General features: G+C 40.5%; 1 protein-coding gene across 1 annotated transcript in view; it reads left to right on the top strand.

Annotated features, from left to right (window-relative positions):
- LOC102971979 overlaps positions 1 to 21,165 on the top strand; it is a 50,360-nt gene that overhangs the window by 16,730 nt on the left and 12,465 nt on the right. Inside the window, exons 6-7 of the mRNA XM_042984761.1 lie at positions 11,156 to 11,292; positions 17,927 to 18,106. Coding sequence (XP_042840695.1) covers positions 11,156 to 11,292; positions 17,927 to 18,106 — 317 coding nt within the window. The remainder of the gene's footprint in view (positions 1 to 11,155; positions 11,293 to 17,926; positions 18,107 to 21,165) is intronic.

The raw sequence follows: 21,165 nt of genomic DNA, 5'->3' as shown, positions 1-21,165 counted from the left end.
CTTTGTCACACTTGCCTACTATCTGCGAAGCTGCCAAAGTGATCCCCTTAAACCTCAGTCAGTTCAGATCTTTCTTCTGCTCAGCGTGCTCCAGTAGCTTACCATTCGTAATGGCCTACAAGACCCTATATGATCTACACCCACCTTGGACTTTATGGTCTCACTCCTCCTGTTCTTCCCCTTGCTTGCTCTGGACCAGCCTTGCCACTTTCCTTGCTGTTTCTGCCCCAGGATCTTTACACAAGCTATTTCCTCTCTAATATTCTTCCTCTAGATCTTTGGATGGCTTACTCTCTCACCTTCTCTGGGTCTTTCCAAATATCCCTTGTCAGTAAGGTCTTCTCTGATCACCCTACTTAAAATGATAACCTCCCCCTTCCCCTCCCCACCACAGACACTGGTAGTCCCTGTCCTCCTTTCCTGTGTTATTTGTAGCACTTATTGCCAGCTGACACCCTGTACCTATTATTTATTTATTTATTGGCTATCTTCCCCACTAGAATGTAGTTTCCTGAAGGGAAAGGATTTTTGTGTTTCTTTCACTGCTATATCTCAAGGCATCTATAACAATTTCTTATATGTAGAAAAAGTCCAATAAATATTTCTTGAATGAAAGAATATCTTAAAAAATATCTACGCACAGCTTGGTAGCACATGGTACCTGTATACTTTATCTATTATAATAGTTGTGAGCTATGGATGGGTGAATTGTTTGGTATTTGTAAAAAAAAAAAAAAAAAAAAAAAAAACCCATATTTTATAATTTATTTATTTATTTAATTTTATTTTTAAAATTATTTTTATTTGTTTTTAAAGTTTATTTATTTTGAGAGAGAGAGAGAAACAAATTTAGCAGGGAAGAGCAGAAACAGAAGGGGTGAGAGAGACTCACAAGCAGACTCTGTGCTATCAGCACAAAGCCAGATGCAGGGCTTGAACTCACCAACCATGAAATCATGACCTGAGCCAAAACCAGGAGTCAGACACTTAACTGAGCCACCCAGGCACCCCAATAAACCATATTTTAAATGAAGCTATTTAAAATAGCTTCAGGGAAGCTATTACTTGGAAGAATTTGATGATTATTTAATAAGATAAAATTCCTTTTTTAAAATGACCATTCATTCATTTGTCTATGTGGTCAATTTCATTCTAATGGCTTGCTTGCCTAGAGAAGAATCCTTTTTTTTCTTAAAGCTGTTCTTTGGTTTTTTTAATGTTTATTTATTTATTTTGAGAGAGAGAGAAAGCACACTCGCGCACACAGGTGCATGGAAGTAGGGGAGGGGCAGAAAGCGAGAGGGAAAGAGAGAATCCCAAGCGGGTTCCAGTCAGTGCAGAACCCGTCATGGGGCTCCATCTCACGAATTGTGAGATCGTGACCTGAGCTGAGATCAACAGTGGGACGCTTAACTGCCTGAGCCACCCAACTCTGTTGGGCAAGCAGATATGATGAGGCTATTTCGAACTGACAGGAAGGAAGGTAAATTTAAATTTTAAAATATTTAAAAAGGTCTGTTTTTCAGTGGACTGGCTTGGGCTAGACTTTATCGTTCCTGTGCTGCTCCTGTCCAAACATTTCCCGGGGTGCTGGAGCCCTTGGTTGGTTATATGGAGGAAGATTTTTGAGTGATTGATAGGCTCAGAATAATTTCCCTTGACTCAAATAATGAGAAAGCTATTTCCTTTTCTATTCTCTTTCAATCTCAGTTTAGTATCTAGCAGCATCTGTGGGACCCCACCCATATCTCTTTACCTTTATCAAGTCAAGGCACTCCTGCCAGACTTGCAGTTGTAGCATTAGTATATTCTTTGGGTGAGGTCTTCTCTTTCCTCTGGGGTCTTCTTTGATGCCCACAAAGTAGCCCAGGATTGCTGGGGAGTTAAGGTCCCTGGGATCAGCCTTCAACAATGGTTGGTGTATAAATACCCCAGCTCCCTCATGCTTTGTGTGGGCTAATTCTGAGGTGTGTTCTGTGCGGGCTCCCAGAGTTTCCCCAGAGGGATTAACTTTCAGTTGCCCAGTGATTGCTGGCTTGATAACACAGCAAGTATTGGCTTCCTTCCCTTTTCTATATCATTTCCCAACTCCCTAATTTGTATTCTAATGTTTCCTTCACCTTTTGAAGTGAACTACTTGCAACTGAGTTCTTTTTACAGGGTTTGCTTCTGGAGAAATCCAAACTAAAACAGTACTGGCAAGGCTTTAGCTACTCCTAGTGCCTATAGAGTTTCCGTTTGACCAGAGGGCTAGTTTAGGCCTCAGGCTAGAAACCTTGGGTTATTGAAAGCATCTTGCTAGACTTACTGGCAGTGGTTCTGTTTTCATTATACTTATTTTTCAGTTACCTTCCATTTACTGTGATAATGATTTTCCATTTACTATTATGATATAAATGGATCCGTTTTTTAAAAAATGTTTATTTATTTTTGAGAGAGAGAGAGTGAGCAAGTGCATGCACGTTAGGGAGGGGCAGAGAGGAAGAGGAGACAGAGAATCCGAAACAGGCTTCACGCTGTCAGCGCAGACTCCAATGTGGGGCTTGAACTCAGGAGCCATGAGATCATGACCTGAGCCAAAGTCTAACGCTTAACCCACTGAGCCACCCAGGGGCCCCTAAATGGATCCATTTAAATTTAAAAGGGGAATTGGTTTAAATACAATGTTTATTAAATAATAGGATAGTGGCAAAGGGATTTGACAAAAGTCATGGACATAAATAGCTGAGGTTTGGGGGACATGTTGCTATGGGTTCCTGAGCTAGCTTTGTGGGATTTTTGGGGGAACCAGAGTTTCCCACTATGCTTTCTGTGCACCTTCACAAAACAGCAAGCAGTAATAAATACCAGTAATGTTATTTTATGCTATATTCCCTATAAAGTTGGTATCTCCCGTTATGACTGTAAATGCTTGAACATATTAAATAAATTTGTTTCATTGATATAATTTTTAAACTTTTTTAAAGTTTATTGTTTATTTTGAGAGAGAGAGAGGAGAGCATGTGCATGAGTGGGAGAGGGGCAGAGAGAGAGGAGAGAGAGAATCCCAACCAGGCTGTATGTTGTCAGTGAGGAGCCTGATGCTGGGCTCAAACTCAAGAACTGTGAGATCATAACCTTAGCCGAAACCAAGACTTGGATGCTTAACCAATTGAGTGCCCAAGACACCTCTCATTTATATAATTTTTAAATGTTTCCTTTTCAAATATTGTACCTTCTTCTTCCTCCCTTGACCGCTCATCTCTTTTCTAGGAACAGAAGGAAGTAACAATCACCCATAATCTCAACACCCAGAAGTAAGTACTGTTGACATTGTGTTATATTTCCTTCCTGTCCTTTTCTAATGATGTATATAAATGATGTGCTGAACCCATTCCAGTTAAATTCCCTGATGACCACTAAGAACAAAGCTTGTTTTCACTTGAGTCAAATTACTTGTTCCCTCCACAGCATTTAACACTGCTGATCCTTCTTGAACATCTGTCCTGCCTTACTGACTGTGACACCACTCTCCTTTCTCCCCTTCTAGGTCTCCTCCTTCTCCATTTCTTTATAAAGGCTCCCATGCCTGCTTGTTTCTTTTTCTTTTTAAAAAATTTTTTAATGATTATTTATTTTGAGACAGAGAGAGAGGGGGAGAGGCAGACAGAGGGGGAGATAGAGGATCCATAATGGGCTTTGCACTGACAGCAGAGAGCCTGATACGGGGCTTGAACTCATGAGCTGTGAGATTATGACCTGAGCCAACTTTGGACATTTAATGGACTGAGCCATCCAGGTGCCCCGACTGTTTCTTAAATACAGGCCTTCCTCTGGTTGTTCCTGACAATCTCACCATCACACGAAATTTACTCCAAATCCCTCACCTCAACCCCAGATCCAGGACATCCTGGACATTCCTGGCTGTCCCATGGCCACATCAACTCATCATGTCCAAAATCATACTCCTACTTTCCTCCCACAAACCCATGTTTCTTCTGTATTTCCAAACTCATCAATTTAAGCCCAAATCAAGGTGTTATCCTTGACTCCTCCCTCTTAGTCACCCTTGGATTGATGAGAACCTAAGTGCCCTCCTCTCCACCCCTTGTTGCTGCCCGCCCTGTCCCTGGCTCTTACCCTCTCCGAAAGAACTGTCCCAGTCTCTTGGGGAGTCTCCCAGCCTTTAGCTACCCCATCTACTACCTTATACCCAAAGTGATTTTTTGGTACAGAAACTGATCATGGCACTTTTTTGCTTAAAACACTTAAGTGAAAAGCCCAGGTCTATGATAAAACACTAAAGTGTTACCTCTACAGAATGAGGGTAGAGCATGTATTTTTTATTCTATGCACTTTTTTTACTACTTGGTTTTTCTTTAACAATGAACATATTTTTTCCCCAATTAGCACAAATAAAGATAAAGATTTTCAAGAGAAAAACATGTTCAAGGAACACCTCCTGTTGCTTACAGCAGGGGACTAAAAAGTCGTTGAGCTCCCTGTTTGACTCTCCCTAAGGCTTTTGTTTCCTACACCATAGTCGTATGCTCTATGACCCAGGTTTATACAGTAGGCTCCAGGCATTCTGAATTACGTGCAGCTTTCCAGGCGTTCGGTCATGTGGTTTCCTCCACCAGCAACGCCTTTCTAGTCTTCACCACTTGCCCTGTGCCTGAATGTCCTTCAGGACTCAGGTTGTGTCACCTCTTCCGTGAAGGACTCCAGGCCACTCCCCCCAGAAGACTACAGAGGTAGCAGAGAGTTGGTTTCTCCCTGGAGTTGATATTCCAGCAGTGGGAAGCAAACATGCAGATACAGAAAAACAGCTTGGTGAGGTGTGTGCAACAGTGGGCAGGCCTGCCAGCACATGGTGCATTTAAAGGATACGTGAAACTCTGTTTGCAAAGTGTATTTGCAAATACAAAGTTGTAATCATATTATGTCTACACCTAGCGCTGTAGCACTTACAGATAAATGGGAACCACACTTGGTCAGGTTGCTAATGGGAAGTTGAAGGCTTCCTGCTGAACAAACAATGTTACTTTTCGCTATTGAGGATTTGGGCCACACGGTACTTTGATCTAAAAATTTTAGTAGATAAAGAATGAATATTTATTGTTTTTACGAGCATTGTTTTGTATAAAACAAATTTGGGGGAGTGGAAAGGAATAAATATTTGGGACAGCAAACATTTAAATGCCAGCAGTTAATTTACTTTCTTACCTTGATTTACAATGGTAACATTTGGGTGGGAGCTGAAAAGAAGGAACACTCTTTTGTTCTTGTTTTATTTAGAATTTCCAAAGTCTAAAGAATGTTTTTATTGCAAGTACATAAAATAATGAAAAAAACAAACAAACAAACCCCAAGGATTTAGATGCCATTAGAGAAGCTTAACCTTAGGGTGTTAAATGAGCAAAGGATACTCTAGCAGGTTTCTTTTGGATCTTTTCCTATTTTTTTTTTTTTCTTTTTAAATACCTTCTAACTTCAAATTTGTTTTTCTAAGGAAAAGGGGGGAAAAGGAGTGTTAATCCACTGATGGTGGGTGGATTGAGGTGAAGGACACAGTAGGTGTCTCATAGGCTAGAGGATTTTATTTGGATGACCCGGATAGCTCATCTAATACAGCATGGACGTCTCTGTCCTTTGCCTGCACAGATCCAGCCTGCATGACTAAACAACCACCAGCTCCAGAGTCTTAGAAACCTAAAATCCTAAAATCACATTTAGAGCTGGTGTGCTGTTTAACAAGGGTCATCTAGAGGGAAAGCAACTGATAGGCTCAGGAGGTACTGATGCTGGCTCTTAATGTTTCAAACATACCATTTGCCTTGATCAGATGTTATTTTCGGGAAAGAAAATAGTCTTGTCTCTGGGACTCTGCGACACTAGAAATTGTTCTGAGCTTTAAAACTACTCCAAAGTTTCATAATCTCCACAAGCGTTCAAAGGGCAGAAAAACCCCACAGCTTGTGTTTTTCCGGGCCTATTATTTTATTTCGAATTTGATTTTCTTTCTGTTTTATTTGTTTTACATCGTGATCACAAGCAAAATGGTGCAGCTATGGCAATGCTTATAGAATTCGTGTGTCCTGCTCGGGGCCTAGTGCTGTGGGCGGTGTGGGTGTCGGTGTCGCACACTCGAGAGCAAGGAGGAAGGTGACATCAAAGAGCTTGAAGACTGAGCACATTTACTTTTCTGATTCAAATTACTTTGTTTGGAAAAGAGTAAACACAATTACCTTAACAACTGAGCTGGGAGGCTTTGAGGGTTTAACACAACCTTGTTTTCCTAGGGAGAGGGTGGGGACTGCTGAGGATGGGGGAGAGGGGCCTCAAGAACCAGGTGGTTTTATTTGTTTTCACTTTCTTCTCCGAAATGCGTTTGAGTAGTAACAGGGCATTTGATTTTCTTATAAAATTGACTTTGCTTATTTTCCTTATTTAGAATGGAATTAACGTTCATTATAAAATAATTAGGCCAATGGAGAAAGCCCACAAAATTCTGTCACCGAGCCTCTTCCTATATTTGTACCCTCAGCCAACAGTTCCCCTGCACATATCCATGTAGCAACACCAGCCCCGCCCCACCCCCACCATGATTGCATGTTATTCATTGTTTCATTGTTTCCTTTTTTTCCATAGTGGATCCCAGAGGGCTTTCACCCCCAGCTCCTGTAGAGCATCTGTGGAGTAGTATTCCACTACATGGGTGTTAACCTAGTTTATTTAACCTGTCTTCCTCTGGTAATTTCTAAGATTTGCTACCAAAATATTGGTATTTTGCTACCAATACCAACACGGCCATTAATATTCTTGTAGTTGTGGGATCCTGCAAATGGGACAGTGTGCCTGGAGGGTGAATAGCTAGAACTGGAATTGCTGGGTCAGGAGGTATGAGCATTGGTGGTCTTGTTTGGAATTGTGTTGCTTGCCTCCAGAAACAATCATACCAATTTATACTCATGCCAGCCATGGATGAGAATGCCTGTTTCCTCACATCTTTGGGAAAACAGTGTGATGTCAAATTTCTGGGTCTTTTCCAGTTTGGAAGGCAAAATTGTGCCTTAGTGTGTAGTTTAATGTGTACTTACCTTGTTAGTAAGGGTGAACGTCTTTGCTTAAGTTTAAAGAGCTGTTTGTATTTCTTATTTTGTAAACTGTACTTTTCCTATCCTTTGTCCACTTTTCTATTGGGTTTTATTCTTTTTCTTATTGATTTCTTATAGATCTTTATGTATTAATAATGCTAGTCTTTTTTTCTGAGATATGAATCACAAACATATTTACCAGTTCACTGTTTGTATTTTATTTAGTCTCCTCACTCCTCACCCTGTGCAGAAAGTTTTTATTTTTATGTAGTCAAATATCCAGTCTTTATCTTTTATGACTGAAAGGTTTTATTTTATACAAGAGGCTTTTCTCAAAATAGGTTATTTTTAAAAATCCTTCTAGGTTTTCCTCTATTTGCATATGAATTCATATTTGATACATCTGGGAACTTATTTTTGGTGGGGCGTACAAAGTAGAAAGCCAGCCTTACTGATATTTTCCACATGGCCACCTGTTTGCCTCAATACCATTTATTGAACAATATCTTTTCATTAATGTTCTAAAAAATTAGTGCTGTACATTAAATTACCTCGAGAATTTGTCTTTTTTGAACATTCTGTTTTATTCCATTGATTAGTTTGAAGAGTCATGCACTAGTACCACTTTGTTGTTTTTTTTTTTTTTTTTTTTTTTTTGATATGAAATTTATTGTCAAATTGGTTTCCATACAACACCCAGTGCTCATCCCAACAGGTGCCCTCCTCAATACCCATCTCCCACCCTCCCCTCCCTCCCATCCCCCATCAGTACCACTTTGTTTACAAACTATAGCTTTATGATGTATTTTAAAATCCGCCTCGCTCTGGCATGCTCTCCTATGACCTTTCCCCCCAGATTTTCGTGGCTATTCTTGCTTGCTTACGGACATTGAAACCAGCTTATCCACTTGTCCCACAAAAATTATTAATTTTTTTGTTGGAAACACGTCAAGTTTACAGATTGACATAGGGAGAACTGAATTTTAGGATGTTAAGTCTTTGACCAAGAACACGGTATTTTTTGCTATTTTCTTCAAGTCTTCCTTTGTGTCTAGTAGCAGATTCTTTTAATACTCACTCCAGTAAAGGGAATGTCTGCTAATGAAGTACTAGCAAGAGAGTAAGCTCCCCAGAGAGTTTCTCAGAAAAAGCAAGCTTTGGGCTTAACTGATGCATATTTCTAGTCTTTGAGAATCACCTTTCTCTTTATTAAATATACTTTCAATAATTTTGCATCTGTGTGACCATATTAATAACCAAATTAATAATTTGCAAAATTGTCCTGCATGGTTTTTCTGTTTCGATATGATAAGAGGCCAGCAAGATGAGTTCCTGGTTTCTAGCATTGTGCTGTCTTCTCTTTCTCTCTTATTTTTACATTTAAATTTTACTTATTTTTTTTTAATTAAAAAATTTTAAAATATTTATTTGATTTGGGGAGAGAGAGAGATAGAGACAGGGTGTGAGTGGGGGAGGGGCAGAGAGAGAGGGAGACACAAAATCCGAAGCAGGCTCCAGGCTCTGAGCTGTCAGTACTGAGCCCGATACAGGGCTTGAACTCACGAACTGCGAGATCATGACCTGAGCCGAAGCTGGACGCTTAACCAACTGAGCCACCCAGGCTCCCCTTAGGTTTTTTTAAACTGATTTTTTTAGTTTGAAATGATTTTAGATACCCAGAAGAATTCCAAAGATAGTGTAATGTTCCTGTGTTTCCTTCTCCCAGTTTGTCCTACTGTTAATATTTTAAATAACCATTGGGCATTTGTCAAAACTGAGGAGTTAACGTTGGTATGTTACTTTTAACTAAACTTAAGTCTCACGAGTTTTCCCATTCATGGCATTTTTTCTTTTGTTCCAGAATCAAGTCAGGAGACTACACTGCACTTAGTATTGTTCTTTGATTAACCTTGCTCTTTATAGCCTCTAGGGTTAACCATGTAGGTTCTTGTCAGGGCTGGAGGAAAACCCTAATGACCACAGAATCAGATCATTTGATCACATGATACAGCCTTTCTGCCCCAAATGTGCTTTCCTGTATTTTCATGGTTTCACTAATTTAAACACAGTGTGTATTATGTTTGTGTGTGTACAATATAAAGACAAACTAACATTTCTTTATGTTCTTCTAATGATTTTCCTTCAAACACTGTTGACAAGGTTGTCATGTATTGTGGTCAAAGTATTGTTTGTTAAATCAACAAATGGATTCTTCTTCATACTGTCCACATTTGCCTAATCTATAAAGATAAGCAGTATGGTTTGGGTTAGTGATTAAAAACAAGGGTCTTGAAAATCTGTGTTCAAACCTAACTCAGATATTACTAGCTATGTAATCTTGGGCAAGTTACTTAATGTCTCTGAGCTTCAGTTTCATCCCCTGTAGAATGGAATGATCATAGAAACTTCTAGAGATAATGCACACAGAGCTCTTAGTGCAATAGAAATTTCTAATAAAAGATAGTTTTTACATATGGGCCATCTCTCATCCTCCCTGTTTTCAAATAGGCTTTATATACAACATACCCTTCAGGATCACAGCTTGGAATTTAGCAGTATAATTTTTTATGCTGCGAAGGAACAGGTCTGGGGAGAGGTTTCAGTAATAAGAGTTTTGGCAAGTACCAATACCATGCACTATTCCAGTCTCCCCTCTTTATATTCATTGGTATTTTATTCTGGACTCAATACGTTTTCCCAAAGTGTGTTAGTGGATGAATGGGTTCAGATACACATGGAGGTTGGAGGAGTGTGGAGCAGTTAGAATCTCTTCCCTTCTCTCAGGTAGCTCTGTGTGTAGCTATGGTGTTTGAGTCTAGGTGGGGATTGCCAAGAGACTGGGTGGCCCCACTTGGGACAGAGCTCTCAAGCCTGATTTTGGGTGAATCTCTGGCCGGTTGTTTGAGGTTGTGGTTGTGGGGGTCCTGAGGGAGTTTCCATTAAGGGTAACTTTGGGTCCTTCTGGATGCCAAAGGGAAATTTTCTAGTTTACCTGGAAGCATTCAAAAAAGGCTAGACAGCAGGAGTGGAAGGCAGGGGTGAGCTCCTTGGTCTGCTCTACAGACCATCCTGGGCTAGAGGGAGAGATTCTAGTTTAGGGTGTTTCTGGGAGATTTATTGTAATTAATATTTTTCAGTCAATGCTATTATCTCTGCAAAACTGGACACATTTCACAATATGGAAATAAGTATTCTTGGCTTTACATATAAAGGCCTTCCATCTGAGCTCACATATTTCTTTACCTGGAGGTAATGCTAATACTTTCTTCTTTAAAAAAAAATTTTTTTTCTATTGTGCTTTTAGATCCTGTGTGTGTATATTTATATCTATTTGTATGTATATTATTATATACAATAATATAGTATTATTTCAGGTTCTGAATGGAAAATTCTTTATGAGGAAGTAGAACATTAAGTTACAAAGTTGCTCTCTTTTCTAATGATGTTTCCTTGATAATGTTTGGAAACATCTCATAGATAATGCATAGTCCCCCCTCAAGCCTATTTAGCAATAAAATAATCCCCAAACCCAGTAATAAATAATCCACATGCTTACAGCACTCTTGCAGATATACATATTGTTGTTTCAGGATCCAGGACATGAGGAGTGAGAAGGTTGATTTTTGGTATATTATGTCATTGTAGAGTAGACTGACAAATTTTTTCTTTGCTATGGTATATTTATTTATTTATTTATTTTTTTTTTTTAAACGTTTATTTATTTTTGAGACAGAGAGAAACAGAGCATGAACGGGGGAGGGTCAGAGAGAGAGGGAGACACAGAATCCGAAACAGGCTCCAGGCTCTGAGCTGTCAGCACAGAGCCCGACGCGGGGCTCGAACTCACAGACCGCGAGATCGTGACCTGAGCCGAAGTCGGACGCCTAACCGACTGAGCCACCCAGGCGCCCCTTTATGGTATATTTAATACAGGATACTGCTTTACATTTTTACAACTTCTTTACAAAGCTGATGTATGGATCTTTACATCTTTGACTATGAATGTAAATTATCACTACAGTAAAGGGAAGAAGTCTAACATATACTTTTCTCACACTGCTTTCTTTTTCTTCTTCCAGGAAAACCAATTCGGCTATTAAGGGAACCTCTCAACAGAGCAGAGGAGGAGAAGGCAAGGTTTCAGAAAGAAGAGCTGTTTACCAGCAAAGCAAACTGGGTTCCACACAGACATAGCGTATCATACACAAAGACTAAGGTAAATGCTCCATGGTTTTTACAAGTAATTTACTGTGCTTATATAAATGTACTAGAGCCTCTAGAATTCTTACTGATCATATCACTTGTTTTTCTATTGTTAAAAAAAAAAGCCAAATAATCAAATATCATTTAAAAAGTCAGTTGTCTGGATTACCCCTCCCAACTCCCCCCCAACCCCCCCCCATCCAGTAACCTGATGCTTCTGTTGTGTCGACATCTGTATATCTGAGAACAGTGATGTGTTGCTTGTGATAAGTGCCAATTTGGTGATACTATATAATGAAAATATACTAGCCTTTCATTTATCAAAGTGCCTTTCTCTGCTCAGTTTTAAAAAAACAGAAATTTTACTTAGAGTTACATATTTCTTGGGTTAATTCATATTTTATAAATATGTGAAATTATTAATTCATTCTATCTGTAGCATGTGTGGACCCTGAAGCTTATGGCAGTGCTGTTATCTATTGCAGGGATGCAAACACGCTCTTTGATGTGTTATTCTTGGGGACTAGAGAGGATAAAGATGGAATACTCATTGGGCCCCGTTCTCCAGATGGCCTGAAAATGTAGCAGTGGGTTATATGCATTTCCACAGAGCAGGGTCATGATTCTCTAATCTGTACCATGTTATAGATAACAGGACACTCCAGGGAGTAGCAGCTCCAGCCATTCTTGCTGTATGTCCTTCTAGGATGTGGCACCACAACGTCACCAGTCCACAAATAGCCCTTCCTGCACAGGCGTTTCAGTAAACTGTCTCTGCATCCACTGTGTGGAATGAAGTACATGACCCAGGAAACATGCCTTTTGTGAGTAACAAAAATAACAATCACATACAATGCCAGCTTTATTTCTATTATCTGACAATCCTCACAACAACCCTCTAAGATAGGTTTTTTAGTATCCCTGATTTACCGATGAGGAAACTGAGGTAGAGAGGGGTTACCCATATAACTCTATTAGTCTCTGGCCCCAACTTGTGTTGCTTTAATGGATGCGGGCTGATTCTTGGCGTTGAGATTCTTTTTTTATTTTTTATTTTTTTTGTTTTTCTCCCTTAGGACTTTATTCTCTGATTTATTCATTCTATTTTTTAGTCAGCAAATACGTGTTGAGAGATACTATGGACGAAGCACTGGGTTCGTCCTATACCTGTCTTGTTCATGCTGAGCATACAGTCATGAACAAGACAGGTATAGCGGTAGCCCCATAAAGCTTCCACTCTGAGGGGTGCCTGGCTGGCTCAGTTCGTAGAGTGTGTAACTCCTGATTTTGGGGTTGAGTTTTGAGCCCCATGTTGGGTGAAGAGATGACTTAAAAAAATAAAATCTTTAAAAAAAAAAAAGCTTACACTCTGTTGAGAAAGGCAGGCATTCAACAGAGAATCACAATAGACTGCAATGCTGGTTGGGGAAACCCTAGGTGCTGCAGGAGAGCACTATTAGAGCAAAGCCAGCGCATCTAATCTGGTCTACGTGTCAGAGTCATTTCTCAGCAGTGGGGTGGGATTTAGCCAATGAAGAGAAAAGGGAAAATGGCTGTCGGCAGAGGGAACTCCAAGGGGGAGGCAGGTAGGAGGTCTGTGAGATAAAGAGAACATGCTGTTTGAGGAGCTGAAAAACTAAGGTCAAGTCTGGAGTTGGAGGGAAAATGGGAATGATCAGATGGAGAGGGGTACTGGGGTAGAGGTTGGAGGGCTTGCCGTGCCATTTTGAATTTGCACTTTAAACTCAAAGAGATGCCTTTAAAGGGATAATCAGGAAAGTGATGTGATTTAATGCACACCTTCAGAAAGATCAATCTGCTGCCCTGTGGAGAAGTGGAGGCAAAAGGGGGGCTGGTAAGACCAGAGGGTGGCCTTTCCAGTCATTCCCTAACCATCCCCTAACCACCCCCCCAACCATCAGGATACTTCTTTTGTAACCCACAGGGATGCTAACAAATCCTCTCCTTGGTCAGCAAATACTCAGCAGGGTAAGATACGTTCCAGGTGCCTACATTCCACCAAAGGCCAGTGAAGACAAATACGCTTGATTTATGCAGCTGGGTGAGAATGACCTACGTAAGCTTCCAGCAGCTGTGTGCTCACCTGAGGAGAGCTGGGAAGCAAAAGAACCCAAGACAAGGCCGTTGGATGTTAGATCACTATTAGTTCATTCCGTTGACGTGCATCAATTCAATAAACATGTTGGCACTCAAATTTTTGTCCAGTTAATGAGAGCTTTCTAGAATGCTTTTCAGGTGCCATTGTAGGCCTTGATGTAGATTATCTCACTTATTCTTCATCATGGCCCTCTGAAGCTAATAGTCACTTATTCTCCAGCTTCTAGTTCAGAAAGCTGAGGCAAAGAGAGTCTGAATTACTTGCCTAGGGCACATAACTAGTAAGAGAAAAGGAGCCAGAATTCTACTACTTGATCATATGAATAAATGAATGAGCAAATACCTACTGCCTCCTCTCATTTGCCTCTAATAACACGTGAGAATGCTCACCTGATTGTGAACTTTCAATCACAAGACTGATTGAAAGACACTGGGTCATCTCTACTGTCTTCATGTAGATTTAGCAACCATGTAGGGCCCACTCAGTCTGCCATCTGTGGCTCTGACCCTAGAATGGGGAAAGGAAAATGCAACCAATTACTGAGCTTTCTATATTGTGGGGAGCATGTTACATTTGGTTAGCCAATTAAAACAAGTTTCTAATAAAGAGACAGTTTCTCTAGGGAAAACAAGTATGTAAAAAAGATTACACAAATTTTTAAGGAGTTTACAGTTAAGTTGAAGCACACATATACCCACAAAAGGTAACAACATACTCAAAAGCAACCAGGATCCTATTATGACATTTGCTTGCCTTAGCCACTTTTGCCTTTGTGGATCCCTTCCTTCATTTAAAAGTAACTAAGATTAGAAGCACCTGGGTGGCTCAGTCGGTTGAGCATCTGACTCTTGATTTCGGCTCAGGTCATGATCTCATGGTTCATGGGTTCAAGCCCCACATTAGGCTCCATGCTGTCAGTGCAGAGCCTGCTCTGGATTCTTCTCTCTCCCTCTCTCTCTGCCCCTCCCCCACTCACTTGCTCAGTCTCTCTCTCAAAATAAATATATAAACTTAAAAAATACATAAAAAGTGACTGAGATTAGGAGCACCTGTGTGGCTCAGTTGGCTGAGCGTCTCTGATTCAGGTCACGATCTTGTGGCTCATGGGTTCGAGCCCCACGTCTGGTTTTGCTGATAGCTCAGAGCCTGGAGCCTGCTTCAGATTCTGTGTCTCCCTCTCTCTCTGCCTCTCCCCTGCTCATATTCTGTCTCTCTCTCTCTGTCGAAAATAAACATTAAAAAATTTTTAAATAAAATTATATGAATTTTACAAATACAGGGTACAAAGATGAATACAGATTGGATTCATTATTATATCTTCATTATTATTTTCTTTTTTCTTCTATTTTTGAAAGAAATTAACATTAAAACATTTTTTGAGAGCCTGTAGGTACTATGCTGTTGTACCTAATGGATAAGTTTCCTTTTCCAAATAAATGATGCAGTGAGGGAAAAAAAAAAAAAACAGAAGAAAAAGAGATTGTTTTGATCTGAACTATGACTCTAGGGGATTCAAAGTTAGCCAAGAAGATGATGCTAAGTGGTCAGTTTCCAGGATGAGGCAAAGATGGAATGGGCAGCTGAATAAAGTCCAGAGTGTAGTGGGAAGGAAGGGGGACAGGTGCACAGTGAGAGAGACCAGAGATTCCCTTTTATCTGATGCCAGCTGTGGAGATTGGGAAGAGATTGCTAAAAGACACTGTGCAGGGTGAGACAGAGACCAATATGGGCCAGTGTGGGTAGGGAAGGGCATGGGTAAAGGTGGGATGCTGGCCAGAACCCTTAGCCAGGGCATAAAGCAGGGAATCCTGGGGTAATGCTCAAGTACAGCGACGAGACTGTGCAAGGCAATCCGGAAAGGCACATGGAGCAGAGTGATATAGTGATACCATGAAGTGATCATTCTCTGTTGATGGTAATTTTATTTTTGTGCTCCTTCCTGTATTGCAGGGCCTACTGATCATCAACACCTAATAGCTAGAGTTCTGGATGTGAATGAATTAGGTTATACCAATTCGGTGCATCTTGTGAGACTTAAATTCATACCTAAGTTGGGAGAAGCATGGACTTTGACACAATTTTGCAAAAGCAAAAACCTTCGTGCCTAAACCCAGTTGAAGCCTGCACTTATGTCATATCTGCTATGCTAATCACACAGCTGAGCCCAGAATCAAAGAGGGTGAGGCAGATCACTCCCAAGTTACTTGACAAAGGGCACCAATGCAGAGAAGAGTGAAGAACTAGGGCTATGAAGTTGATACGATACAGGGAGTAACGTGATACAATCCCCATAATTAAAAGGACCACTTCAGTAGCTGTGTGGATCACGGGGAGCAAGACGGGAGTAAGAGACAACAGGGAGGAGGCTATGGCAATAGAACAGGGTGGAAATGATGGTAGTTTGCAGTAGGGTAATAGTGGAGGTGGTGAGAACAGGTTGAGTTCTGGATATACCTTGAAGGTAGACTTGACAGGACTTCTGATGACTTAGATGTATGATACAAAGGGTAGACAAGAATAAAAGATGACTTCTGGGTTGTTGGCCCAAGCAAGTGGATGTCACTTCCTTTGAGGCTCCAATAGTCCAAGATATGATCCATTCATTGGAGGGTGATTACGTGAGTGGGTTCCTTTGTGATAATCCATGGAGTTGTACATGCCATGCATTTATATCCATGACTTTCTGTATGCATGTTACCTCTCATTTAAAAAGCCAGGGAAATATTGGTAGAAAGAGGCTCAGTAAACACTGGAAATTAGCCCCCCTATTTCCTTGAACTCATTTGCCTTGGCTCATAAATTCCTCAAATATCTGTTGCATTCAGTTCGGACCTCTTGCCTGGATAATTGCAATCAAACTAACTTATTCCACTGCCTTTGGTCCCCTGTCCATCCTCACACCGCAGCAGAAAAATCCTTATAAAATAATACAACCACAGCTCTTTCCTGCCAAAAGTTACTTCCCAGTACAGTAAATGTCAAACTCTAGTACTTATGATGTAAACCCTTTCAGCTCAGGCTTCTCCATATCCATACCTAGTCTTTCACTGCTCTCTCCTTCCCACTCTGTGTTCTGGCCATCGCAGCTGTTTGCAGTTTACTCAACACCTTGGCCTTGTGCCTTCTTCTGTCTGCAGCGTCCTGCTTGCTTTGTGGGCCTGGGTAAGACCCTACTCAATTGCCTGCCCCCACTGTGAGGCCTTCCCAGTGTTCCTAGGCAAAACCTCACCCCTCCTTTGTGCCAGCACCTGGCCTTACACTTCCCTCCATGTATTAGGGCAAGTAGCATTTTGGGTTATAATTATTTTGTATTCGTGTTACAATTATTTTTTAAGGCATAGTTTATTTTCTTTTTTCTATTAAAGAGAACTGAATAAAGTGAGAGAGCTAGCCATTTAGGGATGGCCTGTATGAAAAGGTAATAGAAAGAAGGAAAAGACACCCCAAATCTTGCTATTTCAAAAACCTTTCCTTTTATTTTTTCCTTTCAGTCTTTTTCAATGCTTGTTTTTATTTTTTAATTTTTTAGTTTTATTTTTGAGAGAGACAGAGAGAGAGGAAGGAAGCTTGAGAGGGGCAGAGAGTGAGGGAGACAGAAGATCCAAAGCAGGATCCGTGCTGTCAGTGCAGAGCCCAATGTGGGGCTTGAAATCACAAACCATGAGATCATGGAGCTGAAGTGTGATGCTTAACTGACTGACCCACTCAAGAGCCCCCGTGCTTATTTATAAAATATAGTTGGAAACACACAATATAAATTCTGTCTTGCTTTTTCATGTAATTTTGTAATGATTTTCTCTTGATATTTAGAAATATTTCAGGGGCACATGGGTGGCTCAGTTGGTTAAGCATCAGTCGTTAAGCATCGTGGGTTCGAGCCCCCGTGTCGGGCTCTGTGCTGACAGCTCAGAGCCTGGAGCCTGCTTCTGAATCTGTGCTTCCCTCTCTTTCTGCTCCTCCCCCACTTGTGCTCTCTCTTCTCTCAAAAATAAACATTTAAAAAAATATTTCATATGTTTTTGTAGAAAACCTATTTCTACGTCGTTTCTTAACACCTATACTTCTTCATGGTGTATTTTGTTTACATGTGTTATTTTCCCATCAACTTATTGGTTTAGTGTTTTTTATTGATTTGTATAAGATTTTCTTATATCAAAAATATTACCCATTTTCAGTTAAAAAATATCATTTAGGATTGAATTAGTCTGCAATTGACAGAAAACCAGGTATATTAGTTTTCCTCCCTCCTCTCCCCAGCTTTATTGAGGAATAATTGTCAAACAAAATTGTGTATGTTTAAAGTATAGAACATGATGATATGATATATGTATACATTGTGAAATCATTACCACAATCGAGTTAATTAACATATTTGTCGCCTCACATAGTTGCCTTTTTTTGGATGAGAATGCTTAAGATCTACTTTCTTAGCAAATTTCAAATATACATGGCTGTATTGGTTTTCTATTGCTGTTGTAACAAATTACCAAGCTTGATGGCTTAAATGAAACAAACTTACTCTTAACAGTTCTGGAGGTCGGACGTCCAAAATGAGTCTCACTGGGCTAAAATCCAGGAGTTGGCAGGGCTGTGTTCCCTTCTGGAGGCTCTACGGGGGAGAATCTGTTTCCTCGCCTTGTCCAGCTTCCAGAGGCCGCCTGCGTGCCTTGGCTGGTGGCCCCTGTCTTCGTCTTTGCAGCGGGCAGAGGTGAGTGGTCGTTCTCACATATAATTCCTCCCACCTCTGCTTCTACCATCACATCTTCTTTAGCTCTGATCTCTCTTTTGCTTCCGTTTCCGCTTTTAAAAACTCTTGTGATTACACCGGGCCCACCTGGATAATTCAGACTACTCTCCCCGCTTTAAGGTTAGCAGAGTAGCAACTTTAATTCCATCTGCACCCTTAATTCCTCTTTGTTGTGTAACATGGCCCAGCTACAGGTTTAAGGAATTAGGATGTGGACATCTTTTTTTTGGGGGGGGGGCGGTTGTTATTATATGCCCCACCAGGCACCTCAGTAAGTAGTTACCTGTTTTATGCAAAAATAAGTCTATCCAGGACTAGTAGGACAATTTAATTAAACCATCAGGTAATCAGGTTTTCCCCGTCTTTTTGCTATATCATCCTTAGTGTATGGATCTGTGACCTGGTGCTTCTTGCCTCGTGTTTGCCAGATGGCTGCTGAACCTCCAGGCATTTCTTCCATGCTCCAAAAAGAAAAAAGGTGGCAGTGTGAAGGAACAAAAGATGAAAGGGCAGGCCAGCTGAGAATAAGTCTTAGGTCAGATTCCCCAGAAGCAGGCCTTGGCCCGTTCTTGTGTTAGTGACTTACGTAGGAAGTATTTCTGGGAGAAATTGATGAGTAGAGTAAGGGAAACAGCATAGAGAAGAAGATAAAGCCACGCAAGGGAGTGCTGCAGCCCCATCTTGGACTCTAAGCATAAATCAGGCAGGTTGGTGACCTCTCAAAGCCAAGTAGCTCCCACCTTCAGACCCCCACCCCAGGCAAGGGGGAAGGATGGGGAGGTGAACACCCAGGCCCTTCTGACATCTAGGCAAAGATACTCTAGTAGCTCAAAGGTCGTTGAAGAAAGTAACAGGTGTGAGCTGTCAGGATCAGAACCTCCAGAAACAAGAATGTTGTCACACACAGCAGATAAAGGGTTTCTGAGGGGAACTGGGAAGAGCACCAAGCATTTGCTACAGTGTGTCTTTTTTGTGAAGTTTCGCTGGATGCCTTCTTCAACAGTCTCCAATACTTTTCTTCTTTCCTAACTTACCACATAGCCACCCCTTGCTGCAAAGATGTCTAAGACAGGATTATTAATTGGATACCTTGCTCCTTTGGCAACACTGGAGTTCTGTTAGCAAGTAAATAGGAAAGAATGGACACCGGGTAGGCAATCATCAGAGTCTGCTAAAATATAATTCTCATTTTCTTTACTTTTTATTAAACAGAGGATTAAATATTTTACGTAGTCGATATTTTCTTCTGTTATTTCATCCACTATTGTAAAATTAATCAATCTATATCATATCTGTATTTTCTAATTTATAAAAATGTTTAGTTCTTTATAATTTATTTTGGTAAATGGTTTCAAGTGGTGCTACAGATGATTACCCATACATCCATATAAACTTGCTGTGTGTGTGTGTGTGTGTGTGTGTGTGTGTGTGTGTGTTTTATGGCCGTGCATGTATTCCACTCCACTGGTCTGTTTGTATATCCCTTCTTCAGTGCCACATTTTAAACCACAATGTGATTTTATAACATATTTGTTACGCTTATTTATTTATTTATTTTAAGGGGGGGCACCTGGGTGGCTCAGTTGGTTGGGCATCTGACTTCAACTCAGATTGTGATCTCAGGGTTCGTAGGTTCGAGCCCCGCATCGGGCTCTGTGCTGACAGCTCAGAGCCTGGAGCCTGCTTCAGATTCTGTGTCTCCTTTCTGTCTCTGCCCCTCCCCTGCTCATGCTCTTTCTCTGTCTCTCAAAAATAAATTAAAAAAATTAAAAGTGAAAAAAGAAAAAAAAGAGAGAGCGAGGAAGATCGAGCGAGATTCAATTAGATGACGATTAGACTCCCATCCAGGTGTAACACTTTGTCATCCTGAGAGTTATGTAGCTCTCTGAAGTAGATTCCACTTGGCTGACCCTGTTGAGCCTAGCTAGTAGTGGCTGGTCTCAACATGAATCAATAGATGCTCTTATATAAGAGGTGGGGTGAGAGAACACTTCTAGAAATCCATGGCTTCTAGTCTTCCTACTGGTACGCTTTTCTACTTCCAACCACCTGGGATAGCTTCCTTCCTAGGGCACCCAAACTAACTTTTCTAAATCAAAAATAGAGGAAAGCAACAACTTGAATCATTAAATAATAAAAGTATTTAATAAATAACTATAACTATTAACATATATTTAATTAATAAACTAAACTTCGACTTGTGCTTGGCACATAATAAACACAACATAGTTACTATAGTGTTTTTCACGCAACGTGTCCCCTAAATGCCACTCAGTGACTTTATCTGGTAATTTCCCAAAGGAGCTTTCCATCAAACACTGAAGAAAAGACTTGCCATATAGGGCTTATTGAGAGGGGACATGTCAAATTTCAAGTTGACAGTTGAGCCTTATTATTCATGGATTTTGCAATTGTGAATTCACCTACTTGTTAAAATTTATTTGTACCCCCTGGCCCCAATAGATATTGGGCATGGGTGGAATGGTGAAAACTTTGAGTTGCCCAACACACATTTCTCAGCTGTGGTTGAACAATCCGGCACTGTATTCTTATTTCTGTTTGCACATGATAAACAAGTATCCTTTTTGTGGTCAATTTAATCTGCTTTTTGTATTTTTGTGGTTTTTGTTGGTATTTTTGCTGTGTAAAATGGCCCCAAGAACAATACTGAGTTGCTGTCTGTGTGCAAGAGGCTGTGACCCTGCCTTATGGAGAAACTTCCTCCAGTAGATAAGCTTCATTCAGACACGAGTTGAAGTGCTGTTGGCTGTGAGTTCAATGTTAATGAACCAACGATATGTGTTAAATAAGATGTCTTTAAAGAGAAACACATACAAAATAAGGTTTTGTATTGATTTCTTGACAAAAATGTTGTAACAAGAAGCTCATAGGAGCTTAACCCTATATTTCCTCCTGGGAACACTGGTTCAGTGTTTGCTAATTCAGTGGTTGTGGTGACTGTACAGAACATAACTACCATGAGTAACAAGAATCAAGTATATTTTCCAAAGGGATATGGG

This window comes from Panthera tigris, chromosome B1, assembly GCF_018350195.1.
Source record: "Panthera tigris isolate Pti1 chromosome B1, P.tigris_Pti1_mat1.1, whole genome shotgun sequence".
Taxonomy (NCBI): domain Eukaryota; kingdom Metazoa; phylum Chordata; class Mammalia; order Carnivora; family Felidae; genus Panthera; species Panthera tigris.
The sequence above is the reverse complement of the archived record's forward strand: the minus strand, read 5'-3'. Positions and strand labels throughout refer to the sequence as shown.